Genomic DNA, 27,389 nt, shown 5'->3' on the forward strand with positions numbered 1-27,389 from the left:
AAAATTCTTGAATTCTTGAATGGTTCGTGTCCAGTATGACTCTTCTTAAGAATCTTTGGAAAAGACTTTTCTTCTGAAGAAGATTTATACCAGATTCAAAACGTTAACTCTGTTTTTCTCTGAACAGACGCACTTTGTGTGATTGTTTCAGATTCTGTCCTCAGCCTTCTATCACAAAGAGCTGATGTCTATTACGTTGAAAAAGGAAGAACAACGAGAGGGGCATAGATTTAAAGTGATGTGCGCAAGAAGCAAGGGTGACGTAAGGGAAAGGTTTCTTTCACACACTTGAGTGGTTAGGGTGTGGAAAGCACTGCCTGGAAATATGATGGAGGCAGGTTCAATTAAAGCATTCAAGAGAGGCACTGCATGGTTATTTCAATGAAGTTAGCAAATCAGTGTGTATGGATAAAGGCAAGGGGTTGTCACTAGGTAATGATGCCTAGATTTGCACTGTAATAATTCCGATCTTCAGTGAAGTTTGCAGAGATAATGAACAGGTATGAAATCAGCACCTTTGTTATGTCGTGCACAGAACAGTCGTGACAGTATTACAAACGTCCAAGCTTTTTTTAAAGCTACATTAAAATGGTAAAAGATAAAGGCTGCCCAGTGTCGCTGCTCAAGGATCACCTGCCTTCTCTCAAGGAGTAAAACACTCCATCACCTCAAGAGGAAACAAAATGGCACATTCCAAGCTGATGCTGTGTGATTTATATATATTTTACAATCATTGAGTTTCAACTTTGGATTTTGAATGTTTGGATATTTGGCCTGTGAATCTGAAGTGGGTGAATGATTAACTTGAAAGCATTTATTATCATAGCATCCCTCAGTGTGGAAAGAGGCCATTCAGCCCATCAAGTCTGCACCAACCCTCCAAAGAGCATCCCAGCCTACCCACTCTCTCCCTGTAACCTCACAATTTCCCATGGCTAACACACCTAGCTTGCACATCCTTGGACATTATGGGCAATTCAGCATAACCAATCCACTCTAACCTGTACATCTTTGGATTTTGGGAGGAAACTGGAACACCTGGAGGAAACCCATGCAGACATGGGGAGAATGTGCAAACTCCACACAGACAGTCACCCAAGGCTGGAATCGAACCCGGGTCTGTGGCACTGTGAGGCCACAGTGCTAACCACTGAGCCACCACATGTGCAGCCATGATGGATTCTTTTAAAACACGGTATGAAGAGAAACTTCCCAGAGTGTAATGGGGTTTTGTATACATTTTGACAGTTTACGAGTTTTGAAGCTTAGCAGAAACACAGAGCTTGAAAAGAAGTTTTTGCATTTCAGTTTAGTGGTTTTTGTTGAGGTCTAGTCTCAAGCCAGATTTGTAATACAGTTGTTCCTGAGAAAGGAAGATAATTTAGGGTTGGTAAGAAAGAAATTATCTCAGTGTAAGGCATTTAATTTAAAAGTTCCAGACCAGAAGTATTTACAGTAATGTCCAGGAGGAGTTAGTTGAAGCTGAGAAGTCTAAACCCAATTGTATGAAAGAAGAGGTTACATGTGAATTGTTGAATTTATTCTATTTTATCTTCATTTTGTTTGTGTAATTAACTTCTGTTTTATTGTTAAGCCCAAACCAGCAGCGTTGTGTTTTTGTATTTCAATGAGAGAACCATTAAAACCAAAAAATAAAACAAATGTCATCCGTTGAGCCAGGATTTCAGTCTGGAATCTGTCTTGTTCAGTAGTAATGCTAGCTGGGATCTTAACATTAAACTCCATGCTCTTTCTTGAAACCAATTTAAAATGCTTAATCAGATCCTATCAAAACCCTACGTGTGCAGCACATACATAAATAAAACCCGTTGATTGGTAATTGTGCTATTATAACCTTCTCATTAACCGCAAAGATATTTGCAAATTCAAACTGAAAAGCGGCAACCAAAGGTCACCAACTGATGCAACCCACCATTTTCTTTGGAAAATGACGAGGCACTTCTTACAAGCTCACTTGGGTAATGTAGCCATATTGGTCAGTTGCTTTAAACTATAACAACAAAAGCTTGATAGACAGAATTTCATCAGAGGGTCCACATGGAGATCATTAGAATCCAGGAGACCAGTTGCAATCCAGCAGCCAAAGTAATGATAACAAATAAAATTCCCTTGAAATCGGGGGCCCTCTTCCAATATGTTCCAACTTCATGTTTATAAGATATACAACTCCTGACAAGACAATTACAAGAAAACTCACAGCTCACAAGAAATCTCTGTTCTTAGAACATAGAAAAATACAGCGCAGTACAGGCCCTTCGGCCCTCGATGTTGCGCCGATCCAAGCCCACCTAACCTACACTAGCCCACTATCCTCCATATACCTATCCAATGCCCGTTTAAATGCCCATAAAGAGGGAGAGTCCACCACTGCTACTGGCAGGGCATTCCATGAACTCACGACTCGCTGAGTAAAGAATCTACCCCTAACATCTGTCCTATACCTACCACCCCTTAATTTAAAGCTATGCCCCCTCATAATAGCTGACTCCATACGTGGAAAAAGGTTCTCATGGTCAACCCTATCTAAACCCCTAATCATCTTGTACACCTCTATCAAATCACCCCTAAACCTTCTTTTCTCCAATGAAAACATCCCCAAGTGCCTCAGCCTTTCCTCATACGATCTTCCTACCATACCAGGCAACATCCTGATAAACCTCTTCTGCACCCATTCCAATGCCTCCACATCCTTCCTATAGTATGGCGACCAAAACTGTACACAATACTCCAGATGCGGCCGCACCAAAGTCTTATACAACTGCAACATGACCTCAGGGCTCCGGAACTCAATTCCTCTACCAATAAAGCCCAGTACACCATATGCCTTCTTAACCGCACTACTTACCTGGGTGGCAACTTTCAGAGATCTGTGTACATGGACACCAAGATCCCTCTGCTCATCCACACTACCAAGTATCCGACCGTTAGCCCAGTACCCCATCTTTTTGTTATTCATTCCAAAGTGAATCACCTCACACTTACCCACATTGAACTCCAAAAGTTTCAAGTCATTCACTCTAGCTAAAGCATCAACTCAACTAAGAAACTGCAGACCTGCTACAAAGAAAAAGTACAAGACAAAATACTCCTTGTAACTTTCTTTCTTCTTTTGTATCTAATTTCTGTGTAGATGGTGTTGGTGGGTCAAGTGAGTGAGATGCTGTGATTTTGCGAACACCAAGGAAATGGGGAACAAGCAATTATCCTGCTTTCAAAGTTGGCAAAACCTTGCAGCTGGAATAATGAAAAAAAAGGGATGACTCTGACACATCAGCTCTTCTCTTGGTCTTTCTCTTTGTCACCTGTAAAAATATATACATTGGAGCAAAACCTTCAAATGTAGATGTGAATGTGAACGTAAAGAGGTTTGGCAATTTCTGACTGCATTAACAATCAGATATTTATTTGTAGGTGTGTGAATTTGTGAGAGAGTGTGGGGATTGTAATTGTGTGCCTGTGAATTTGATAGTGTGTGAATATATGAATCCGAGTTTGTGAGAGTTTAAGAATCTGTGAATTTGCAAGGGTGTGAATTTATCAGTATGCGAATTTATGAGGGTGCGAATTTGCAAGGGTGCAAATTAGGGTGTGAATTTGTGAGGGTGTGTGTGAATTTGAGTGAATGAGTGTGAATTTGTGCAGGACTGTGTGTATATGACTGTGTGTGAATGTCTGCGTGCCTCTGCATGCAACACGTTGTGTCCTGACTGACACAACATGTCACCTTTAAAGAAAACCCCACTTCCAATGGGGCAGCGACTTTCCCATGGGTGGAGTCAGCTCATTAATGCTGGTGCAGGGTGGGGGGCATGGGACAAACCCACATCACTCTCCCATAATCTTAGACCCCCTTCCTTTTCCTATCATTACCACTGATCGAGGGACGAGTTTACAACTGGTCCCAAGGAGAAACAGAAACAGCAACAGAGGAAGACAGGGGGATTTAAAAAGGATCAATGACTGAAGAAATAAATGCATGATATATATCTAAATGTGACTTATTCACTTCCTTCAAGCACAGCCAGAGTATCGTAATGGATTGATTTATTTATTGATTGATAAATTTATTATTGTCACATGTTAGATACAGTGAAAAGTTGTTTTGTGTGCTATACAGGCAGATTGTACCATACACAATGCATCAGGATAACAGAACAGAGTGCAGAATACAGTGTTACAGCCACAGAGAAGGTGCAGAGAGAGATCATCATTAACATTTGAGAGGTCCATTCAAAAGTCTGATAACAGTGGGGAAGAAGCTGTTCTTGAAGCTATTGGTATGTGTTTTAAAATCTTTCTATCTTCTGTCCAATGGAAGCAGGTGGACGAGAGAATCACCGGGCTGGGAGGGGTCTTTGATGATGTTGGCTGCTTTCCAAAGGCAGCAGGGAGTGTAGATGCAGCCAGTGGTTGGGAGGCTGGTTTGGGTGATGGACTGGGGTGGGTTCACAACTCTCTGTAGTTCCTTGTGGTCCTGGGCAGAGCAGTTGCCAAACTAAGCTGTGATGGGCTGCTTTCTATGGTGCATCTATAAAAAGTGGTAAGAGTTTTTGTTGACATGCTGCATTTCCTTAGCCTCCTGAGGAAGTAGAGATGTTGTTGTGCTGTCTTGACCATCACGTCAATGTGGGTGGACCAGGACAGATTGTGGGTGATGATCACTCCCAGGAACCTGACCCTCTCGACCATCTCCCCCTCAGCCCCACTGATACAGACAGGGGCGTGGTCTCCACTCCACTTCCTGAAGTTAATGACCAGCTCCTTCCTTTTGCTGACATTGAGGGAGAGAATGTTGTCTCTACACCATGCCAAGCATTCCACCTCGATCCTGTATTCTGTTTGAAATCACACCTACAACATTGGTGTCACCAGCAAGTTGTAAATGGAGCTGGGGCAAAATTTGGCCGCACAGTCGTGAGTGTACAAGGATACAGTAAGGGGCTGAGTACGCAGTCTTGTGGGGTAATGGTGTTGAGGATTATGGCAGAGGAGGTGTTGTTGCTTATCCTTACTGATTGTGGTCTGTGGGTCAGGAAATGGAGGATCCAGTTACAGAGGTGGGGAGCTCAGACCGATCTCTCAACATTTAGAGATGAATTTGTTTGAGTGTCTGAACTTTGCTTTCAACATGCCCAGTTTCCAGCCTCCCCCTTTAGCTAGCTTATACCCAGCTAAACTACCAGCTGCAACACTCTGTGAGCACAGTGTCCTTCCCCAACACTGGGATGCAGGCAGCACTGGGAAGGAATCAGTCGCAGGAATATCTCTATCATCCAGATCAGAGCCCCCGGTGCATCCATTCTCAATCTCGGACATCCCACATACTGTGCTGACAATGCACGCTATGAGGAAACATTAATTTTTGTTAACTTTAGTTATTCAACCTCTTTTACCAGTCCATGAAACCTACACTGACCACCTTGTCACCCAAACACTTGGAAGAATTGTGAGCTGTTCTTGGGGGTGTGGCTGGGAATTGTACGTCCTCAAGATACTGACACAGTCACTGCGTCTTCCTGTAGCACCTTTTAATGTCTAGCAAACTCAAATGACAAGTCAGTTCTGTCTATCAGCTCTGCATCTGTTGTGGGCAGAAACAGATGGCAGTTTAATAGGTACCTTGTTGTTGTCATATCTCTTACAGTAATGCATAATTCTACTGGGCTTCTTTTTAACTTGATCAACTGTCACCTTAAAGACTTTGGTCGTGTGCAAAGTAACTGGTGCCATCCCACCAGTTGGTGCAATGAGGTACCCACCAGCGCTGCATCACCAGGCACTTGTGAAAGAGTCATTTATCTCTATTCGTAACCACCCCAGTGATCTCACATCACAAAAAGCTCACCCCACACACTTCGCTGCCTTTCAACATGCAGATGTGAGAATCTGAGCGGAATCAATTAAGTGGCCATGGAGCTTTTTTATTTTCTCTTACATGACATCATAAAACAATAAGCAAAAACAGCAACATTTTGTTTGCAAAACGATATTGAAAATGATATTGTGTTGTCCATACGCAATCATGTTTTAATTCTGAGATTATCAAAACAACAATGAGCAAGATCTGTCGTATGACATCATGTGGATCTCCCAGTCGAAGCCAGCCACAGGCTGGAACAATGTCTTTGCTCCTTGCCATAACCAGACTGCCAGCCTTTGTCTTTGTACAAAAGACCTTCATCAGCTGGACAATTAAGAATTGGTTCTTCTAACAGCACAAAGGCACAGTTCATTCACCGGGGTAAGTAACACAGGGTTACTCAGCTAAGCCCTAATATCACTCAGTATTATGTTGTTTCTGTCAGAAACTTCTGCACACAGTCATGCCTGTGTGTGCGTGACACACATATTATTAAGCTAGAGAGGGGTCAGAAAAGATTTACCAGAATGCTGCCAGGCATGGAGAGTTTGAGTTATGTGGAGAGGCTGGATAGGCTGGGACTTCTCTCACTGGAGCGTAGGAGGTTGAGGAGTGACCTTATAGAGGTTCATAAAATATAGAGGGGCGTAGATAAGATGAGCAAATAAGCAAATGTCTTTTCCCTAGGATGGTGGATTTCAAAACTAGGGGGCCAATTTTTAAGATGAGAGGAGAAAGATTTTAAAAAGACATTGGGGCAACTTCTTTTACACAGAGAGTAGGTTGTATGTGGAATGAACTTCCTGAGAAAGTGGTGGATGTTGGTATAGTTATAACGTTTAAAAGACATTTGTATAAGTTCATGAGTAAGGAAGGTTTGGAGAGATATGGACCAAATGCAGGCAGCTGGGACTAGTTTAGTTTGGGATGTGTTCGGCATGGACTGGTTAGACTGAAGGGTCTGTTTCTGTGCTGTACAACTCTATAACACATACTCTCACACACACACATTACAGTACACTGAATCACACACATACACTAACAAACAAACACTCTCAAACAGACACACACTTAAATACATACACAAAAAACACACACACAGACAAACATATACTCAAACAGCCAAAGTAGATCATAGAAATTTTATCTTCTCCACAAAAAATTAACCAAACCTTTCTAGCCATGTGTATATGGAAAGGTAGTTAAAGATTTTGACTGTAAATGCAAAGAACATTTCTGTAGCATTGCACCTCTTTTACACCGTGTTCTTGAGCTGCCTAATGAGCCGGGGCTGAGCATTCCCCTGAGAAATTATGACATCTTCTGTGGGTGGTAAGCCCTGATCAACTCAGGGCTTCACTCATTTATTTACGAAAAGCCACAAAAACCTCATCCCTGTGTATTACCTGATGAGGTCCAAAAGCAAAATGAGGGGTTTGCTCCTATGCACCATGCACGACAAACCCAGAACGTTGCTGAACAGCAAAATACAAGACAAATCTTCAAAGGGACGGTGTGAAATCACAGCAGTGCAGAATGTGTCAGTTCAGCAGAATCACTTACCGTGAGCAAACTGAAAGTAGGCTCAGCAGCAAGTTGCACAGCCATGGTCCTCTGCTCCAACTCAGATATGTGCAAACCCCCTCACGTTAAACAAGTTTCTGACCTTCCTGTTTTCCTGTTGAAGAGCATCCATGCACCTAGAATCAGCAACAGAAAACAAAAAAAATGGGACATGCCAGAACAATGCTTAAATACAGCCTGCAATCAGCTGTGCAACAGAAAATAAATGCAGCACAGAGAGGGAGGGATTGGTGGTGGTGGAGGGAGGAGGGGGGAGTGGGAGAGAGAAAAGCTTAATTAGATAAAAAATAAAAGAACAGTGACTACGTCTCTTAGCTCAACCTTGAAGCAGCTGGTTTCAGAGAAGATTCTAAAGACAGCAGCAAGCTATCAGCAAATTGCAACGCCAGCTATTCAGCAGCAATGAGAGAGCAGCTACCATGCTCCTGGAAGTGTGTGGTCTAAGCAAACACCTCCACATACGCGTTAACCCTCTGATCTCTCGCCACATCAAACCCTCCCAATGTAAACACCAGAAAATGTAAAGAGGGATAGCATGTCAACGGAGCTCTGCCCTTGTTCCTTTTCCCAACTATGGTGCACACTGGAGAACTTTTCAACTTACCAGAAAGACGTTGTAGATTAGATTCCCTACAGTGTGGAAACAGGTCCTTCGGCCCAACCAGTCCACACCAACCCTCCAAAGGTAACCCACCCAGACCCATTTCCCTCTGACTAATGCACCTAACACTACAGGCAATTTAGCATGGCCAATTCACCTGACTCGCACATCTTTGGACTGTGAGAGGAAACCGGAGCACCCGGAGGAAACCCACGCAGACACGGGGAGGATGTGCAAACTCCACACAGACAGTCGCCCGAGGCTGGAATCAAACCTGGGACCCTGATGCTGTGAGGCAGCAGTGCTAACCACTGAGCCACCGTGCCACCACAAGACGGGTAGACGGGTTAACTCAGAAACCGAGCCCCTCTGTGGGATTATTCATTGATTGTATTTAATACAAATTGGGTTCAGGACTCTTCACTTGAGTGAACTCTCCAAAATTGGACTGTTAGGCCTAATGGTAAAGTCATCACAGTCCCACTCACTCAGTACACAGAAATATCCGGTGATAGTTTCAGGGTTCGGGGAGGGGAAGAGGTTGAGTAGGAGAATCCTTCATGGTGACCTCAGCCGGTGCGGGAATTGACCCCACGCTGTTAGCATCACACTGCATGACAACCTAGCCACTGGGTGGACCAAGCTAACTGAGCCCCCTCGTCAACTCAACTTCCTGTGGAACTGCCAATTCTACTGGAGCCCCCAGAGATTTTGTGGAATACATATGATGAACTTTGAGAATAGCCACTCGATGTCTGTTACAGATCTGAGCAGAAGCTCTTCAAAGCCAACAGATTAATTAGCGGGTTTCACCATAATTAAGAACAGTGATATCGTAAGTTACTGGACACTGGAAACAGACAGCAATCTGTAGTCGGTTTATACATCAGCCTGGCTACAACACATTAACACTGATGATGTCAATATTTCCATGGACCATTCGCAGGCTGTCGTGAGAACTAGGTAATTTGGAAGTTTTGAACAGTCGATGAAATGTTTAGATCTCAAATGAGCTGAACAGTAATAAATCTTATTTAACAAACAGCTGGTGTGATAGTTCACCCAGTTCCATTTACTTAACCAGTCAGCTTTGTCTCAATTGATTCCCTTCTCATTGCAATGGAAGGGGAGTCTGAGCTACAGTGCAATGGATGAGGAGACTGAGTTACAGCACAATGGAAGGGGAGTCTGAGCTACAGTGCAATGGAAACCTTTGGCCTTTTGTTTTGGATTCCCCCACCCCAAGGAAAAGTCGTTGCCTGTTTACCCTTCCATACCCGCATCACCTAATAAACCTCTATAAGATCACCCCTCATCCTGGTTCACCCAGTTCCATTTACTTAACCAGTCAGCTTTGTTTCAATTGATTCCCTGCTCAGTGCAATGGAAGGGGAGACTGAGCTACAGCACAATGGAAGGGGAGACTGAGCTACAGCGCAATGGAAGGAGAGACTGAGCTACAGTGCAATGGAAGGGGAGACTGAGTTACAGCACAATGGAAGGGGAGACTGAGCTACAGTGCAATGGAAGGGGAGACTGAGCTACAGCACAATGGAAGGGGAGACTGAGCTACAGCGCAATGGAAGGGGAGACTGAGCTACAGCACAATGGAAGGAGAGACTGAGCTACAGTGCAATGGAAGGGGAGACTGAGTTACAGCGCAATGGAAGGGGAGACTGAGTTACAGCGCAATGGAAGGAGAGACTGAGCTACAGCGCAATGGAAGGGGAGACTGAGTTACAGCGCAATGGAAGGGGAGACTGAGCTACAGCGCAATGGAAGGGGAGACTGAGTTACAGCGCAATGGAAGGAGAGACTGAGCTAAAGTGCAATGGAAGAGGAGACTGAGTTACAGTGCAATGGAAGGGGAGACTGAGTTACAGTGCAATGGAAGGGGAGACTGAGTTACAGTGCAATGGAAGGGGAGACTGAGTTACAGTGCAATGGAAGGGGAGACTGAGTTACAGCACAATGGAAGGAGAGACTGAGTTACAGTGCAATGGAAGGGGAGACTGAGTTACAGTGCAATGGAAGGGGAGACTGAGTTACAGCACAATGGAAGGGGAGACTGAGCTACAGCGCAATGGAAGGGGAGACTGAGTTACAGCACAATGGAAGGGGAGACTGAGCTACAGCGCAATGGAAGGGGAGACTGAGTTACAGCACAATGGAAGGGGAGACTGAGCTACAGCGCAATGGAAGGGGAGACTGAGTTACAGCACAATGGAAGGGGAGACTGAGCTACAGCGCAATGGAAGGGGAGACTGAGTTACAGCACAATGGAAGGGGAGACTGAGCAACAGTGCAATGGAAGGAGAGACTGAGCTACAGCGCAATGGAAGGGGAGACTGAGTTACAGCGCAATGGAAGGAGAGACTGAGCTACAGTGCAATGGAAGGGGAGACTGAGTTACAGTGCAATGGAAGAGGAGACTGAGTTACAGTGCAATGGAAGGGGAGACTGAGTTACAGCACAATGGAAGGGGAGACTGAGCTACAGTGCAATGGAAGGAGAGACTGAGCTACAGCGCAATGGAAGGGGAGACTGAGTTACAGCGCAATGGAAGGAGAGACTGAGCTACAGTGCAATGGAAGGGGAGACTGAGCTACAGCGCAATGGAAGGAGAGACTGAGTTACAGCGCAATGGAAGGGGAGACTGAGTTACAGCGCAATGGAAGGAGAGACTGAGCTACAGTGCAATGGAAGGGGAGACTGAGCTACAGCGCAATGGAAGGGGAGACTGAGTTACAGCACAATGGAAGGGGAGACTGAGCTACAGCGCAATGGAAGGGGAGACTGGGTTACAGCACAATGGAAGGGGAGACTGAGCTACAGCGCAATGGAAGGGGAGACTGAGTTACAGCACAATGGAAGGGGAGACTGAGCTACAGCGCAATGGAAGGGGAGACTGAGTTACAGCACAATGGAAGGGGAGACTGAGCAACAGTGCAATGGAAGGAGAGACTGAGCTACAGCGCAATGGAAGGGGAGACTGAGTTACAGCGCAATGGAAGGAGAGACTGAGCTACAGTGCAATGGAAGGGGAGACTGAGTTACAGTGCAATGGAAGAGGAGACTGAGTTACAGTGCAATGGAAGGGGAGACTGAGTTACAGCACAATGGAAGGGGAGACTGAGCTACAGTGCAATGGAAGGAGAGACTGAGCTACAGCGCAATGGAAGGGGAGACTGAGTTACAGCGCAATGGAAGGAGAGACTGAGCTACAGTGCAATGGAAGGGGAGACTGAGCTACAGCGCAATGGAAGGAGAGACTGAGTTACAGCGCAATGGAAGGGGAGACTGAGTTACAGCGCAATGGAAGGAGAGACTGAGCTACAGTGCAATGGAAGGGGAGACTGAGCTACAGCGCAATGGAAGGAGAGACTGAGTTACAGCGCAATGGAAGGGGAGACTGAGTTACAGCGCAATGGAAGGAGAGACTGAGCTACAGTGCAATGGAAGGAGAGACTGAGCTACAGCGCAATGGAAGGAGAGACTGAGTTACAGCACAATGGAAGGAGAGACTGAGCTACAGCACAATGGAAGGGGAGACTGAGCTACAGTGCAATGGAAGGAGAGACTGAGCTACAGCACAATGGAAGGGGAGACTGAGCTACAGTGCAATGGAAGGGGAGACTGAGCTACAGTGCAATGGAAGGGGAGACTGAGCTACAGCACAATGGAAGGGGAGACTGAGTTACAGCACAATGGAAGGAGAGACTGAGCTACAGCACAATGGAAGGGGAGACTGAGCTACAGTGCAATGGAAGGAGAGACTGAGCTACAGCACAATGGAAGGGGAGACTGAGCTACAGTGCAATGGAAGGGGAGACTGAGCTACAGTGCAATGGAAGGGGAGACTGAGCTACAGCACAATGGAAGGGGAGACTGAGTTACAGCACAATGGAAGGGGAGACTGAGCTACAGCACAATGGAAGGGGAGACTGAGCTACAGCACAATGGAAGGGGAGACTGAGCTACAGTGAAATGGAAGGGGAGACTGAGTTACAGCACAATGGAAGGGGAGACTGAGCTACAGTGCAATGGAAGGGGAGACTGAGCTACAGCACAATGGAAGGGGAGACTGAGTTACAGTGCAATGGAAGGGGAGACTGAGCTACAGTGCAATGGAAGGGGAGACTGAGCTACAGCGCAATGGAAGGAGAGACTGAGCTACAGCGCAATGGAAGGGGAGACTGAGTTACAGTGCAATGGAAGGGGAGACTGAGTTACAGTGCAATGGAAGGAGAGACTGAGCTACAGCGCAATGGAAGGGGAGACTGAGTTACAGCACAATGGAAGGGGAGACTGAGCTACAGTGCAATGGAAGGGGAGACTGAGCTACAGCACAATGGAAGAGGAGACTGAGTTACAGTGCAATGGAAGGGGAGACTGAGTTACAGTGCAATGGAAGGAGAGACTGAGCTACAGTGCAATGGAAGGGGAGACTGAGCTACAGCGCAATGGAAGGAGAGACTGAGCTACAGCGCAATGGAAGGGGAGACTGAGTTACAGTGCAATGGAAGGGGAGACTGAGTTACAGTGCAATGGAAGGAGAGACTGAGCTACAGCGCAATGGAAGGAGAGACTGAGCTACAGTGCAATGGAAGGAGAGACTGAGCTACAGTGCAATGGAAGGGGAGACTGAGCTACAGTGCAATGGAAGGGGAGACTGAGCTACAGCACAATGGAAGGGGAGACTGAGTTACAGCGCAATGGAAGGAGAGACTGAGTTACAGCACAATGGAAGGGGAGACTGAGTTACAGTGCAATGGAAGGAGAGACTGAGCTACAGTGCAATGGAAGGGGAGACTGAGCTACAGTGCAATGGAAGGAGAGACTGAGCTACAGCGCAATGGAAGGAGAGACTGAGCTACAGCACAATGGAAGGGGAGACTGAGTTACAGTGCAATGGAAGGGGAGACTGAGTTACAGTGCAATGGAAGGGGAGACTGAGTTACAGTGCAATGGAAGGGGAGACTGAGCTACAGCACAATGGAAGGGGAGACTGAGTTACAGCACAATGGAAGGGGAGACTGAGCTACAGCGCAATGGAAGGAGAGACTGAGCTACAGTGCAATGGAAGGGGAGACTGAGCTACAGTGCAATGGAAGGGGAGACTGAGTTACAGTGCAATGGAAGGGGAGACTGAGTTACAGCACAATGGAAGGGGAGACTGAGCTACAGCGCAATGGAAGGGGAGACTGAGTTGCAGTGCAATGGAAGGGGAGACTGAGCTACAGCACAATGGAAGGGGAGACTGAGTTACAGCACAATGGAAGGGGAGACTGAGTTACAGTGCAATGGAAGGGGAGACTGAGCTACAGTGCAATGGAAGGGGAGACTGAGTTACAGTGCAATGGAAGGGGAGACTGAGTTACAGCACAATGGAAGGGGAGACTGAGCTACAGCGCAATGGAAGGGGAGACTGAGTTGCAGTGCAATGGAAGGGGAGACTGAGCTACAGCACAATGGAAGGGGAGACTGAGTTACAGCACAATGGAAGGGGAGACTGAGCTACAGCACAATGGAAGGGGAGACTGAGTTACAGCACAATGGAAGGGGAGACTGAGTTACAGCACAATGGAAGGGGAGACTGAGCTACAGTGCAATGGAAGGAGAGACTGAGCTACAGCACAATGGAAGGGGAGACTGAGCTACAGTGCAATGGAAGGAGAGACTGAGCTACAGCACAATGGAAGGGGAGACTGAGCTACAGCGCAATGGAAGGAGAGACTGAGTTACAGCGCAATGGAAGGGGAGACTGAGTTACAGCACAATGGAAGGGGAGACTGAGCTACAGTGCAATGGAAGGGGAGACTGAGCTACAGCACAATGGAAGAGGAGACTGAGTTACAGTGCAATGGAAGGGGAGACTGAGTTACAGTGCAATGGAAGGGGAGACTGAGCTACAGTGCAATGGAAGGGGAGACTGAGCTACAGTGCAATGGAAGGGGAGACTGAGCTACAGTGCAATGGAAGGGGAGACTGAGTTACAGTGCAATGGAAGGGGAGACTGAGTTACAGCGCAATGGAAGGGGAGACTGAGCTACAGTGCAATGGAAGGGGAGACTGAGCTACAGTGCAATGGAAGGGGAGACTGAGTTACAGCGCAATGGAAGGGGAGACTGAGCTACAGTGCAATGGAAGGGGAGACTGAGCTACAGTGCAATGGAAGGGGAGACTGAGCTACAGTGCAATGGAAGGGGAGACTGAGTTACAGCGCAATGGAAGGGGAGACTGAGTTACAGCACAATGGAAGGGGAGACTGAGTTACAGTGCAATGGAAGGGGAGACTGAGCTACAGTGCAATGGAAGGGGAGACTGAGTTACAGTGCAATGGAAGGGGAGACTGAGTTACAGCGCAATGGAAGGGGAGACTGAGTTACAGCACAATGGAAGGGGAGACTGAGTTACAGCACAATGGAAGGGGAGACTGAGCTACAGCACAATGGAAGGGGAGACTGAGTTACAGCACAATGGAAGGGGAGACTGAGTTACAGCACAATGGAAGGGGAGACCAAGTTACAGCACAATGGAAGGAGAGACTGAGCTACAGCACAATGGAAGGGGAGTCCCAGCTACAGCGCAATGGAAGGAGAGACTGAGCTACAGCGCAATGGAAGGGGAGACTGAGCTACAGCGCAATGGAAGGAGAGACTGAGCTACAGTGCAATGGAAGGGGAGACCAAGTTACAGCATAATGGAAGGAGAGACTGAGCTACAGTGCAATGGAAGGGGAGACTGAGTTACAGCGCAATGGAAGGGGAGACTGAGTTACAGTGCAATGGAAGGGGAGACTGAGCTACAGCGCAATGGAAGGGGAGACTGAGTTACAGCGCAATGGAAGGGGAGACTGAGTTACAGCGCAATGGAAGGAGAGACTGAGCTACAGTGCAATGGAAGGGGAGACTGAGTTACAGTGCAATGGAAGGGGAGACTGAGCTACAGCGCAATGGAAGGAGAGACTGAGCTACAGCACAATGGAAGGAGAGACTGAGCTACAGCACAATGGAAGGAGAGACTGAGCTACAGTGCAATGGAAGGAGAGACTGAGCTACAGCGCAATGGAAGGAGAGACTGAGCTACAGCACAATGGAAGGGGAGACTGAGTTACAGCACAATGGAAGGGGAGACTGAGTTACAGTGCAATGGAAGGGGAGACTGAGCTACAGCGCAATGGAAGGAGAGACTGAGTTACAGCACAATGGAAGAGGAGACTGAGTTACAGCACAATGGAAGGGGAGACTGAGTTACAGCACAATGGAAGGGGAGACTGAGTTACAGTGCAATGGAAGGGGAGACTGAGTTACAGTGCAATGGAAGGGGAGACTGAGTTACAGCACAATGGAAGGGGAGACTGAGTTACAGTGCAATGGAAGGGGAGACTGAGTTACAGTGCAATGGAAGGGGAGACTGAGTTACAGTGCAATGGAAGGGGAGACTGAGTTACAGCACAATGGAAGGGGAGACTGAGTTACAGTGCAATGGAAGGGGAGACTGAGTTACAGTGCAATGGAAGGGGAGACTGAGTTACAGTGCAATGGAAGGGGAGACTGAGTTACAGCACAATGGAAGGGGAGACTGAGTTACAGTGCAATGGAAGGGGAGACCGAGCTACAGCGCAATGGAAGGGGAGACCGAGCTACAGCACAATGGAAGGGGAGACTGAGTTACAGTGCAATGGAAGGGGAGACTGAGCTACAGTGCAATGGAAGGGGAGTCCAAGCTACAGCGCAATGGAAGGGGAGACCAAGTTACAGCATAATGGAAGGAGAGACTGAGCTACAGTGCAATGGAAGGGGAGACCAAGTTACAGCATAATGGAAGGAGAGACTGAGCTACAGTGCAATGGAAGGAGAGACTGAGCTACAGCGCAATGGAAGGGGAGACTGAGCTACAGTGCAATGGAAGGGGAGACTGAGCTACAGCGCAATGGAAGGGGAGACTGAGCTACAGTGCAATGGAAGGGGAGACTGAGCTACAGCGCAATGGAAGGGGAGACTGAGCTACAGTGCAATGGAAGGAGAGACTGAGCTACAGCACAATGGAAGGGGAGACTGAGCTACAGCACAATGGAAGGGGAGTCCAAGCTACAGCGCAATGGAAGGAGAGACTGAGCTACAGCGCAATGGAAGGGGAGACTGAGTTACAGCACAATGGAAGGGGAGACTGAGTTACAGCACAATGGAAGGGGAGACTGAGTTACAGTGCAATGGAAGGAGAGACTGAGCTACAGCACAATGGAAGGGGAGACTGAGCTACAGCACAATGGAAGGGGAGTCCAAGCTACAGCGCAATGGAAGGAGAGACTGAGCTACAGTGCAATGGAAGGGGAGACTGAGCTACAGCGCAATGGAAGGGGAGACTGAGTTACAGCACAATGGAAGGGGAGACTGAGCTACAGTGCAATGGAAGGGCAGACTGAGCTACAGCGCAATGGAAGGGGAGACTGAGTTACAGCACAATGGAAGGGGAGACTGAGCTACAGTGCAATGGAAGGGGAGACTGAGCTACAGCACAATGGAAGGGGAGACTGAGTTGCAGTGCAATGGAAGGGGAGACTGAGTTACAGCACAATGGAAGGGGAGACTGAGCTACAGTGCAATGGAAGGGGAGACTGAGTTACAGCACAATGGAAGGGGAGACTGAGCTACAGCACAATGGAAGGGGAGACTGAGTTACAGCACAATGGAAGGGGAGACTGAGTTACAGTGCAATGGAAGGGGAGACTGAGTTACAGCACAATGGAAGGGGAGACTGAGCTACAGTGCAATGGAAGGGGAGACTGAGTTACAGCACAATGGAAGGGGAGACTGAGCTACAGCACAATGGAAGGGGAGACTGAGTTACAGCACAATGGAAGGGGAGACTGAGTTACAGTGCAATGGAAGGGGAGACTGAGTTACAGCACAATGGAAGGGGAGACTGAGCTACAGCGCAATGGAAGGGGAGACCGAGCTACAGCACAATGGAAGGGGAGACTGAGTTACAGTGCAATGGAAGGGGAGACTGAGCTACAGTGCAATGGAAGGGGAGTCCAAGCTACAGCGCAATGGAAGGGGAGACCAAGTTACAGCATAATGGAAGGAGAGACTGAGCTACAGTGCAATGGAAGGGGAGACCAAGTTACAGCATAATGGAAGGAGAGACTGAGCTACAGTGCAATGGAAGGAGAGACTGAGCTACAGCGCAATGGAAGGGGAGACTGAGCTACAGTGCAATGGAAGGGGAGACTGAGCTACAGCGCAATGGAAGGGGAGACTGAGCTACAGTGCAATGGAAGGGGAGACTGAGCTACAGCGCAATGGAAGGGGAGACTGAGCTACAGTGCAATGGAAGGAGAGACTGAGCTACAGCACAATGGAAGGGGAGACTGAGCTACAGCACAATGGAAGGGGAGTCCAAGCTACAGCGCAATGGAAGGAGAGACTGAGCTACAGCGCAATGGAAGGGGAGACTGAGTTACAGCACAATGGAAGGGGAGACTGAGTTACAGCACAATGGAAGGGGAGACTGAGTTACAGTGCAATGGAAGGAGAGACTGAGCTACAGCACAATGGAAGGGGAGACTGAGCTACAGCACAATGGAAGGGGAGTCCAAGCTACAGCGCAATGGAAGGAGAGACTGAGCTACAGTGCAATGGAAGGGGAGACTGAGCTACAGCGCAATGGAAGGGGAGACTGAGTTACAGCACAATGGAAGGGGAGACTGAGCTACAGTGCAATGGAAGGGGAGACTGAGCTACAGCGCAATGGAAGGGGAGACTGAGTTACAGCACAATGGAAGGGGAGACTGAGCTACAGTGCAATGGAAGGGGAGACTGAGCTACAGCAAAATGGAAGGGGAGACTGAGTTGCAGTGCAATGGAAGGGGAGACTGAGTTACAGCACAATGGAAGGGGAGACTGAGCTACAGTGCAATGGAAGGGGAGACTGAGTTACAGTGCAATGGAAGGGGAGACTGAGTTACAGCACAATGGAAGGGGAGACTGAGCTACAGTGCAATGGAAGGGGAGACTGAGCTACAGCACAATGGAAGGGGAGACTGAGTTACAGCACAATGGAAGGGGAGACCAAGTTACAGCACAATGGAAGGAGAGACTGAGCTACAGCACAATGGAAGGGGAGTCCCAGCTACAGCGCAATGGAAGGAGAGACTGAGCTACAGCGCAATGGAAGGGGAGACTGAGCTACAGCGCAATGGAAGGAGAGACTGAGCTACAGTGCAATGGAAGGGGAGACCAAGTTACAGCATAATGGAAGGAGAGACTGAGCTACAGTGCAATGGAAGGGGAGACTGAGTTACAGCGCAATGGAAGGGGAGACTGAGTTACAGTGCAATGGAAGGGGAGACTGAGCTACAGCGCAATGGAAGGGGAGACTGAGTTACAGCGCAATGGAAGGGGAGACTGAGTTACAGCGCAATGGAAGGAGAGACTGAGCTACAGTGCAATGGAAGGGGAGACTGAGTTACAGTGCAATGGAAGGGGAGACTGAGCTACAGCGCAATGGAAGGAGAGACTGAGCTACAGCACAATGGAAGGAGAGACTGAGCTACAGCACAATGGAAGGAGAGACTGAGCTACAGTGCAATGGAAGGAGAGACTGAGCTACAGCGCAATGGAAGGAGAGACTGAGCTACAGCACAATGGAAGGGGAGACTGAGTTACAGCACAATGGAAGGGGAGACTGAGTTACAGTGCAATGGAAGGGGAGACTGAGCTACAGCGCAATGGAAGGAGAGACTGAGTTACAGCACAATGGAAGAGGAGACTGAGTTACAGCACAATGGAAGGGGAGACTGAGTTACAGCACAATGGAAGGGGAGACTGAGTTACAGTGCAATGGAAGGGGAGACTGAGTTACAGTGCAATGGAAGGGGAGACTGAGTTACAGCACAATGGAAGGGGAGACTGAGTTACAGTGCAATGGAAGGGGAGACTGAGTTACAGTGCAATGGAAGGGGAGACTGAGTTACAGTGCAATGGAAGGGGAGACTGAGTTACAGCACAATGGAAGGGGAGACTGAGTTACAGTGCAATGGAAGGGGAGACTGAGTTACAGTGCAATGGAAGGGGAGACTGAGTTACAGTGCAATGGAAGGGGAGACTGAGTTACAGCACAATGGAAGGGGAGACTGAGCTACAGCGCAATGGAAGGAGAGACTGAGCTACAGCGCAATGGAAGGGGAGACTGAGTTACAGTGCAATGGAAGGGGAGACTGAGTTACAGTGCAATGGAAGGAGAGACTGAGCTACAGCGCAATGGAAGGAGAGACTGAGCTACAGCGCAATGGAAGGAGAGACTGAGCTACAGTGCAATGGAAGGAGAGACTGAGCTACAGTGCAATGGAAGGGGAGACTGAGCTACAGTGCAATGGAAGGGGAGACTGAGCTACAGCACAATGGAAGGGGAGACTGAGTTACAGCGCAATGGAAGGAGAGACTGAGTTACAGCACAATGGAAGGGGAGACTGAGTTACAGTGCAATGGAAGGAGAGACTGAGCTACAGTGCAATGGAAGGGGAGACTGAGCTACAGTGCAATGGAAGGAGAGACTGAGCTACAGCGCAATGGAAGGAGAGACTGAGCTACAGCACAATGGAAGGGGAGACTGAGTTACAGTGCAATGGAAGGGGAGACTGAGTTACAGTGCAATGGAAGGGGAGACTGAGTTACAGTGCAATGGAAGGGGAGACTGAGCTACAGCACAATGGAAGGGGAGACTGAGTTACAGCACAATGGAAGGGGAGACTGAGCTACAGCGCAATGGAAGGAGAGACTGAGCTACAGTGCAATGGAAGGGGAGACTGAGCTACAGTGCAATGGAAGGGGAGACTGAGTTACAGTGCAATGGAAGGGGAGACTGAGTTACAGCACAATGGAAGGGGAGACTGAGCTACAGCGCAATGGAAGGGGAGACTGAGTTGCAGTGCAATGGAAGGGGAGACTGAGCTACAGCACAATGGAAGGGGAGACTGAGTTACAGCACAATGGAAGGGGAGACTGAGTTACAGTGCAATGGAAGGGGAGACTGAGCTACAGTGCAATGGAAGGGGAGACTGAGTTACAGTGCAATGGAAGGGGAGACTGAGTTACAGCACAATGGAAGGGGAGACTGAGCTACAGCGCAATGGAAGGGGAGACTGAGTTGCAGTGCAATGGAAGGGGAGACTGAGCTACAGCACAATGGAAGGGGAGACTGAGTTACAGCACAATGGAAGGGGAGACTGAGCTACAGCACAATGGAAGGGGAGACTGAGTTACAGCACAATGGAAGGGGAGACTGAGTTACAGCACAATGGAAGGGGAGACTGAGCTACAGTGCAATGGAAGGAGAGACTGAGCTACAGCACAATGGAAGGGGAGACTGAGCTACAGTGCAATGGAAGGAGAGACTGAGCTACAGCACAATGGAAGGGGAGACTGAGCTACAGCGCAATGGAAGGAGAGACTGAGTTACAGCGCAATGGAAGGGGAGACTGAGTTACAGCACAATGGAAGGGGAGACTGAGCTACAGTGCAATGGAAGGGGAGACTGAGCTACAGCACAATGGAAGAGGAGACTGAGTTACAGTGCAATGGAAGGGGAGACTGAGTTACAGTGCAATGGAAGGGGAGACTGAGCTACAGTGCAATGGAAGGGGAGACTGAGCTACAGTGCAATGGAAGGGGAGACTGAGCTACAGTGCAATGGAAGGGGAGACTGAGTTACAGTGCAATGGAAGGGGAGACTGAGTTACAGCGCAATGGAAGGGGAGACTGAGCTACAGTGCAATGGAAGGGGAGACTGAGCTACAGTGCAATGGAAGGGGAGACTGAGTTACAGCGCAATGGAAGGGGAGACTGAGCTACAGTGCAATGGAAGGGGAGACTGAGCTACAGTGCAATGGAAGGGGAGACTGAGCTACAGTGCAATGGAAGGGGAGACTGAGTTACAGCGCAATGGAAGGGGAGACTGAGTTACAGCACAATGGAAGGGGAGACTGAGTTACAGTGCAATGGAAGGGGAGACTGAGCTACAGTGCAATGGAAGGGGAGACTGAGTTACAGTGCAATGGAAGGGGAGACTGAGTTACAGCGCAATGGAAGGGGAGACTGAGTTACAGCACAATGGAAGGGGAGACTGAGTTACAGCACAATGGAAGGGGAGACTGAGCTACAGCACAATGGAAGGGGAGACTGAGTTACAGCACAATGGAAGGGGAGACTGAGTTACAGCACAATGGAAGGGGAGACCAAGTTACAGCACAATGGAAGGAGAGACTGAGCTACAGCACAATGGAAGGGGAGTCCCAGCTACAGCGCAATGGAAGGAGAGACTGAGCTACAGCGCAATGGAAGGGGAGACTGAGCTACAGCGCAATGGAAGGAGAGACTGAGCTACAGTGCAATGGAAGGGGAGACCAAGTTACAGCATAATGGAAGGAGAGACTGAGCTACAGTGCAATGGAAGGGGAGACTGAGTTACAGCGCAATGGAAGGGGAGACTGAGTTACAGTGCAATGGAAGGGGAGACTGAGCTACAGCGCAATGGAAGGGGAGACTGAGTTACAGCGCAATGGAAGGGGAGACTGAGTTACAGCGCAATGGAAGGAGAGACTGAGCTACAGTGCAATGGAAGGGGAGACTGAGTTACAGTGCAATGGAAGGGGAGACTGAGCTACAGCGCAATGGAAGGAGAGACTGAGCTACAGCACAATGGAAGGAGAGACTGAGCTACAGCACAATGGAAGGAGAGACTGAGCTACAGTGCAATGGAAGGAGAGACTGAGCTACAGCGCAATGGAAGGAGAGACTGAGCTACAGCACAATGGAAGGGGAGACTGAGTTACAGCACAATGGAAGGGGAGACTGAGTTACAGTGCAATGGAAGGGGAGACTGAGCTACAGCGCAATGGAAGGAGAGACTGAGTTACAGCACAATGGAAGAGGAGACTGAGTTACAGCACAATGGAAGGGGAGACTGAGTTACAGCACAATGGAAGGGGAGACTGAGTTACAGTGCAATGGAAGGGGAGACTGAGTTACAGTGCAATGGAAGGGGAGACTGAGTTACAGCACAATGGAAGGGGAGACTGAGTTACAGTGCAATGGAAGGGGAGACTGAGTTACAGTGCAATGGAAGGGGAGACTGAGTTACAGTGCAATGGAAGGGGAGACTGAGTTACAGCACAATGGAAGGGGAGACTGAGTTACAGTGCAATGGAAGGGGAGACTGAGTTACAGTGCAATGGAAGGGGAGACTGAGTTACAGTGCAATGGAAGGGGAGACTGAGTTACAGCACAATGGAAGGGGAGACTGAGTTACAGTGCAATGGAAGGGGAGACCGAGCTACAGCGCAATGGAAGGGGAGACCGAGCTACAGCACAATGGAAGGGGAGACTGAGTTACAGTGCAATGGAAGGGGAGACTGAGCTACAGTGCAATGGAAGGGGAGTCCAAGCTACAGCGCAATGGAAGGGGAGACCAAGTTACAGCATAATGGAAGGAGAGACTGAGCTACAGTGCAATGGAAGGGGAGACCAAGTTACAGCATAATGGAAGGAGAGACTGAGCTACAGTGCAATGGAAGGAGAGACTGAGCTACAGCGCAATGGAAGGGGAGACTGAGCTACAGTGCAATGGAAGGGGAGACTGAGCTACAGCGCAATGGAAGGGGAGACTGAGCTACAGTGCAATGGAAGGGGAGACTGAGCTACAGCGCAATGGAAGGGGAGACTGAGCTACAGTGCAATGGAAGGAGAGACTGAGCTACAGCACAATGGAAGGGGAGACTGAGCTACAGCACAATGGAAGGGGAGTCCAAGCTACAGCGCAATGGAAGGAGAGACTGAGCTACAGCGCAATGGAAGGGGAGACTGAGTTACAGCACAATGGAAGGGGAGACTGAGTTACAGCACAATGGAAGGGGAGACTGAGTTACAGTGCAATGGAAGGAGAGACTGAGCTACAGCACAATGGAAGGGGAGACTGAGCTACAGCACAATGGAAGGGGAGTCCAAGCTACAGCGCAATGGAAGGAGAGACTGAGCTACAGTGCAATGGAAGGGGAGACTGAGCTACAGCGCAATGGAAGGGGAGACTGAGTTACAGCACAATGGAAGGGGAGACTGAGCTACAGTGCAATGGAAGGGCAGACTGAGCTACAGCGCAATGGAAGGGGAGACTGAGTTACAGCACAATGGAAGGGGAGACTGAGCTACAGTGCAATGGAAGGGGAGACTGAGCTACAGCACAATGGAAGGGGAGACTGAGTTGCAGTGCAATGGAAGGGGAGACTGAGTTACAGCACAATGGAAGGGGAGACTGAGCTACAGTGCAATGGAAGGGGAGACTGAGTTACAGCACAATGGAAGGGGAGACTGAGCTACAGCACAATGGAAGGGGAGACTGAGTTACAGCACAATGGAAGGGGAGACTGAGTTACAGTGCAATGGAAGGGGAGACTGAGTTACAGCACAATGGAAGGGGAGACTGAGCTACAGTGCAATGGAAGGGGAGACTGAGTTACAGCACAATGGAAGGGGAGACTGAGCTACAGCACAATGGAAGGGGAGACTGAGTTACAGCACAATGGAAGGGGAGACTGAGTTACAGTGCAATGGAAGGGGAGACTGAGTTACAGCACAATGGAAGGGGAGACTGAGCTACAGCGCAATGGAAGGGGAGACCGAGCTACAGCACAATGGAAGGGGAGACTGAGTTACAGTGCAATGGAAGGGGAGACTGAGCTACAGTGCAATGGAAGGGGAGTCCAAGCTACAGCGCAATGGAAGGGGAGACCAAGTTACAGCATAATGGAAGGAGAGACTGAGCTACAGTGCAATGGAAGGGGAGACCAAGTTACAGCATAATGGAAGGAGAGACTGAGCTACAGTGCAATGGAAGGAGAGACTGAGCTACAGCGCAATGGAAGGGGAGACTGAGCTACAGTGCAATGGAAGGGGAGACTGAGCTACAGCGCAATGGAAGGGGAGACTGAGCTACAGTGCAATGGAAGGGGAGACTGAGCTACAGCGCAATGGAAGGGGAGACTGAGCTACAGTGCAATGGAAGGAGAGACTGAGCTACAGCACAATGGAAGGGGAGACTGAGCTACAGCACAATGGAAGGGGAGTCCAAGCTACAGCGCAATGGAAGGAGAGACTGAGCTACAGCGCAATGGAAGGGGAGACTGAGTTACAGCACAATGGAAGGGGAGACTGAGTTACAGCACAATGGAAGGGGAGACTGAGTTACAGTGCAATGGAAGGAGAGACTGAGCTACAGCACAATGGAAGGGGAGACTGAGCTACAGCACAATGGAAGGGGAGTCCAAGCTACAGCGCAATGGAAGGAGAGACTGAGCTACAGTGCAATGGAAGGGGAGACTGAGCTACAGCGCAATGGAAGGGGAGACTGAGTTACAGCACAATGGAAGGGGAGACTGAGCTACAGTGCAATGGAAGGGGAGACTGAGCTACAGCGCAATGGAAGGGGAGACTGAGTTACAGCACAATGGAAGGGGAGACTGAGCTACAGTGCAATGGAAGGGGAGACTGAGCTACAGCAAAATGGAAGGGGAGACTGAGTTGCAGTGCAATGGAAGGGGAGACTGAGTTACAGCACAATGGAAGGGGAGACTGAGCTACAGTGCAATGGAAGGGGAGACTGAGTTACAGTGCAATGGAAGGGGAGACTGAGTTACAGCACAATGGAAGGGGAGACTGAGCTACAGTGCAATGGAAGGGGAGACTGAGCTACAGCACAATGGAAGGGGAGACTGAGTTACAGCACAATGGAAGGGGAGACCAAGTTACAGCACAATGGAAGGAGAGACTGAGCTACAGCACAATGGAAGGGGAGTCCCAGCTACAGCGCAATGGAAGGAGAGACTGAGCTACAGCGCAATGGAAGGGGAGACTGAGCTACAGCGCAATGGAAGGAGAGACTGAGCTACAGTGCAATGGAAGGGGAGACCAAGTTACAGCATAATGGAAGGAGAGACTGAGCTACAGTGCAATGGAAGGGGAGACTGAGTTACAGCGCAATGGAAGGGGAGACTGAGTTACAGTGCAATGGAAGGGGAGACTGAGCTACAGCGCAATGGAAGGGGAGACTGAGTTACAGCGCAATGGAAGGGGAGACTGAGTTACAGCGCAATGGAAGGAGAGACTGAGCTACAGTGCAATGGAAGGGGAGACTGAGTTACAGTGCAATGGAAGGGGAGACTGAGCTACAGCGCAATGGAAGGAGAGACTGAGCTACAGCACAATGGAAGGAGAGACTGAGCTACAGCACAATGGAAGGAGAGACTGAGCTACAGTGCAATGGAAGGAGAGACTGAGCTACAGCGCAATGGAAGGAGAGACTGAGCTACAGCACAATGGAAGGGGAGACTGAGTTACAGCACAATGGAAGGGGAGACTGAGTTACAGTGCAATGGAAGGGGAGACTGAGCTACAGCGCAATGGAAGGAGAGACTGAGTTACAGCACAATGGAAGAGGAGACTGAGTTACAGCACAATGGAAGGGGAGACTGAGTTACAGCACAATGGAAGGGGAGACTGAGTTACAGTGCAATGGAAGGGGAGACTGAGTTACAGTGCAATGGAAGGGGAGACTGAGTTACAGCACAATGGAAGGGGAGACTGAGTTACAGTGCAATGGAAGGGGAGACTGAGTTACAGTGCAATGGAAGGGGAGACTGAGTTACAGTGCAATGGAAGGGGAGACTGAGTTACAGCACAATGGAAGGGGAGACTGAGTTACAGTGCAATGGAAGGGGAGACTGAGTTACAGTGCAATGGAAGGGGAGACTGAGTTACAGTGCAATGGAAGGGGAGACTGAGTTACAGCACAATGGAAGGGGAGACTGAGTTACAGTGCAATGGAAGGGGAGACCGAGCTACAGCGCAATGGAAGGGGAGACCGAGCTACAGCACAATGGAAGGGGAGACTGAGTTACAGTGCAATGGAAGGGGAGACTGAGCTACAGTGCAATGGAAGGGGAGTCCAAGCTACAGCGCAATGGAAGGGGAGACCAAGTTACAGCATAATGGAAGGAGAGACTGAGCTACAGTGCAATGGAAGGGGAGACCAAGTTACAGCATAATGGAAGGAGAGACTGAGCTACAGTGCAATGGAAGGAGAGACTGAGCTACAGCGCAATGGAAGGGGAGACTGAGCTACAGTGCAATGGAAGGGGAGACTGAGCTACAGCGCAATGGAAGGGGAGACTGAGCTACAGTGCAATGGAAGGGGAGACTGAGCTACAGCGCAATGGAAGGGGAGACTGAGCTACAGTGCAATGGAAGGAGAGACTGAGCTACAGCACAATGGAAGGGGAGACTGAGCTACAGCACAATGGAAGGGGAGTCCAAGCTACAGCGCAATGGAAGGAGAGACTGAGCTACAGCGCAATGGAAGGGGAGACTGAGTTACAGCACAATGGAAGGGGAGACTGAGTTACAGCACAATGGAAGGGGAGACTGAGTTACAGTGCAATGGAAGGAGAGACTGAGCTACAGCACAATGGAAGGGGAGACTGAGCTACAGCACAATGGAAGGGGAGTCCAAGCTACAGCGCAATGGAAGGAGAGACTGAGCTACAGTGCAATGGAAGGGGAGACTGAGCTACAGCGCAATGGAAGGGGAGACTGAGTTACAGCACAATGGAAGGGGAGACTGAGCTACAGTGCAATGGAAGGGCAGACTGAGCTACAGCGCAATGGAAGGGGAGACTGAGTTACAGCACAATGGAAGGGGAGACTGAGCTACAGTGCAATGGAAGGGGAGACTGAGCTACAGCACAATGGAAGGGGAGACTGAGTTGCAGTGCAATGGAAGGGGAGACTGAGTTACAGCACAATGGAAGGGGAGACTGAGCTACAGTGCAATGGAAGGGGAGACTGAGTTACAGCACAATGGAAGGGGAGACTGAGCTACAGCACAATGGAAGGGGAGACTGAGTTACAGCACAATGGAAGGGGAGACTGAGTTACAGTGCAATGGAAGGGGAGACTGAGTTACAGCACAATGGAAGGGGAGACTGAGCTACAGTGCAATGGAAGGGGAGACTGAGTTACAGCACAATGGAAGGGGAGACTGAGCTACAGCACAATGGAAGGGGAGACTGAGTTACAGCACAATGGAAGGGGAGACTGAGTTACAGTGCAATGGAAGGGGAGACTGAGTTACAGCACAATGGAAGGGGAGACTGAGCTACAGCGCAATGGAAGGGGAGACCGAGCTACAGCACAATGGAAGGGGAGACTGAGTTACAGTGCAATGGAAGGGGAGACTGAGCTACAGTGCAATGGAAGGGGAGTCCAAGCT

The 27,389-nt window shown here is 49.0% G+C and overlaps 1 protein-coding gene across 1 annotated transcript in view; it reads right to left on the reverse strand.

Moving 5' to 3' along the window:
* The window catches only part of frmd4a (FERM domain containing 4A), a 773,221-nt gene that overhangs the window by 678,594 nt on the left and 67,238 nt on the right, over nt 1-27,389 (reverse strand). The window contains exon 2 of the mRNA XM_072563058.1: nt 7,445-7,581. Within this exon, the coding sequence (XP_072419159.1) occupies nt 7,445-7,489 (45 nt within the window). The 5' untranslated portion in view covers nt 7,490-7,581. The remainder of the gene's footprint in view (nt 1-7,444; nt 7,582-27,389) is intronic.

The sequence above is a fragment of the Chiloscyllium punctatum genome, chromosome 44 (assembly GCF_047496795.1).
Source record: "Chiloscyllium punctatum isolate Juve2018m chromosome 44, sChiPun1.3, whole genome shotgun sequence".
NCBI lineage: Eukaryota > Metazoa > Chordata > Chondrichthyes > Orectolobiformes > Hemiscylliidae > Chiloscyllium > Chiloscyllium punctatum.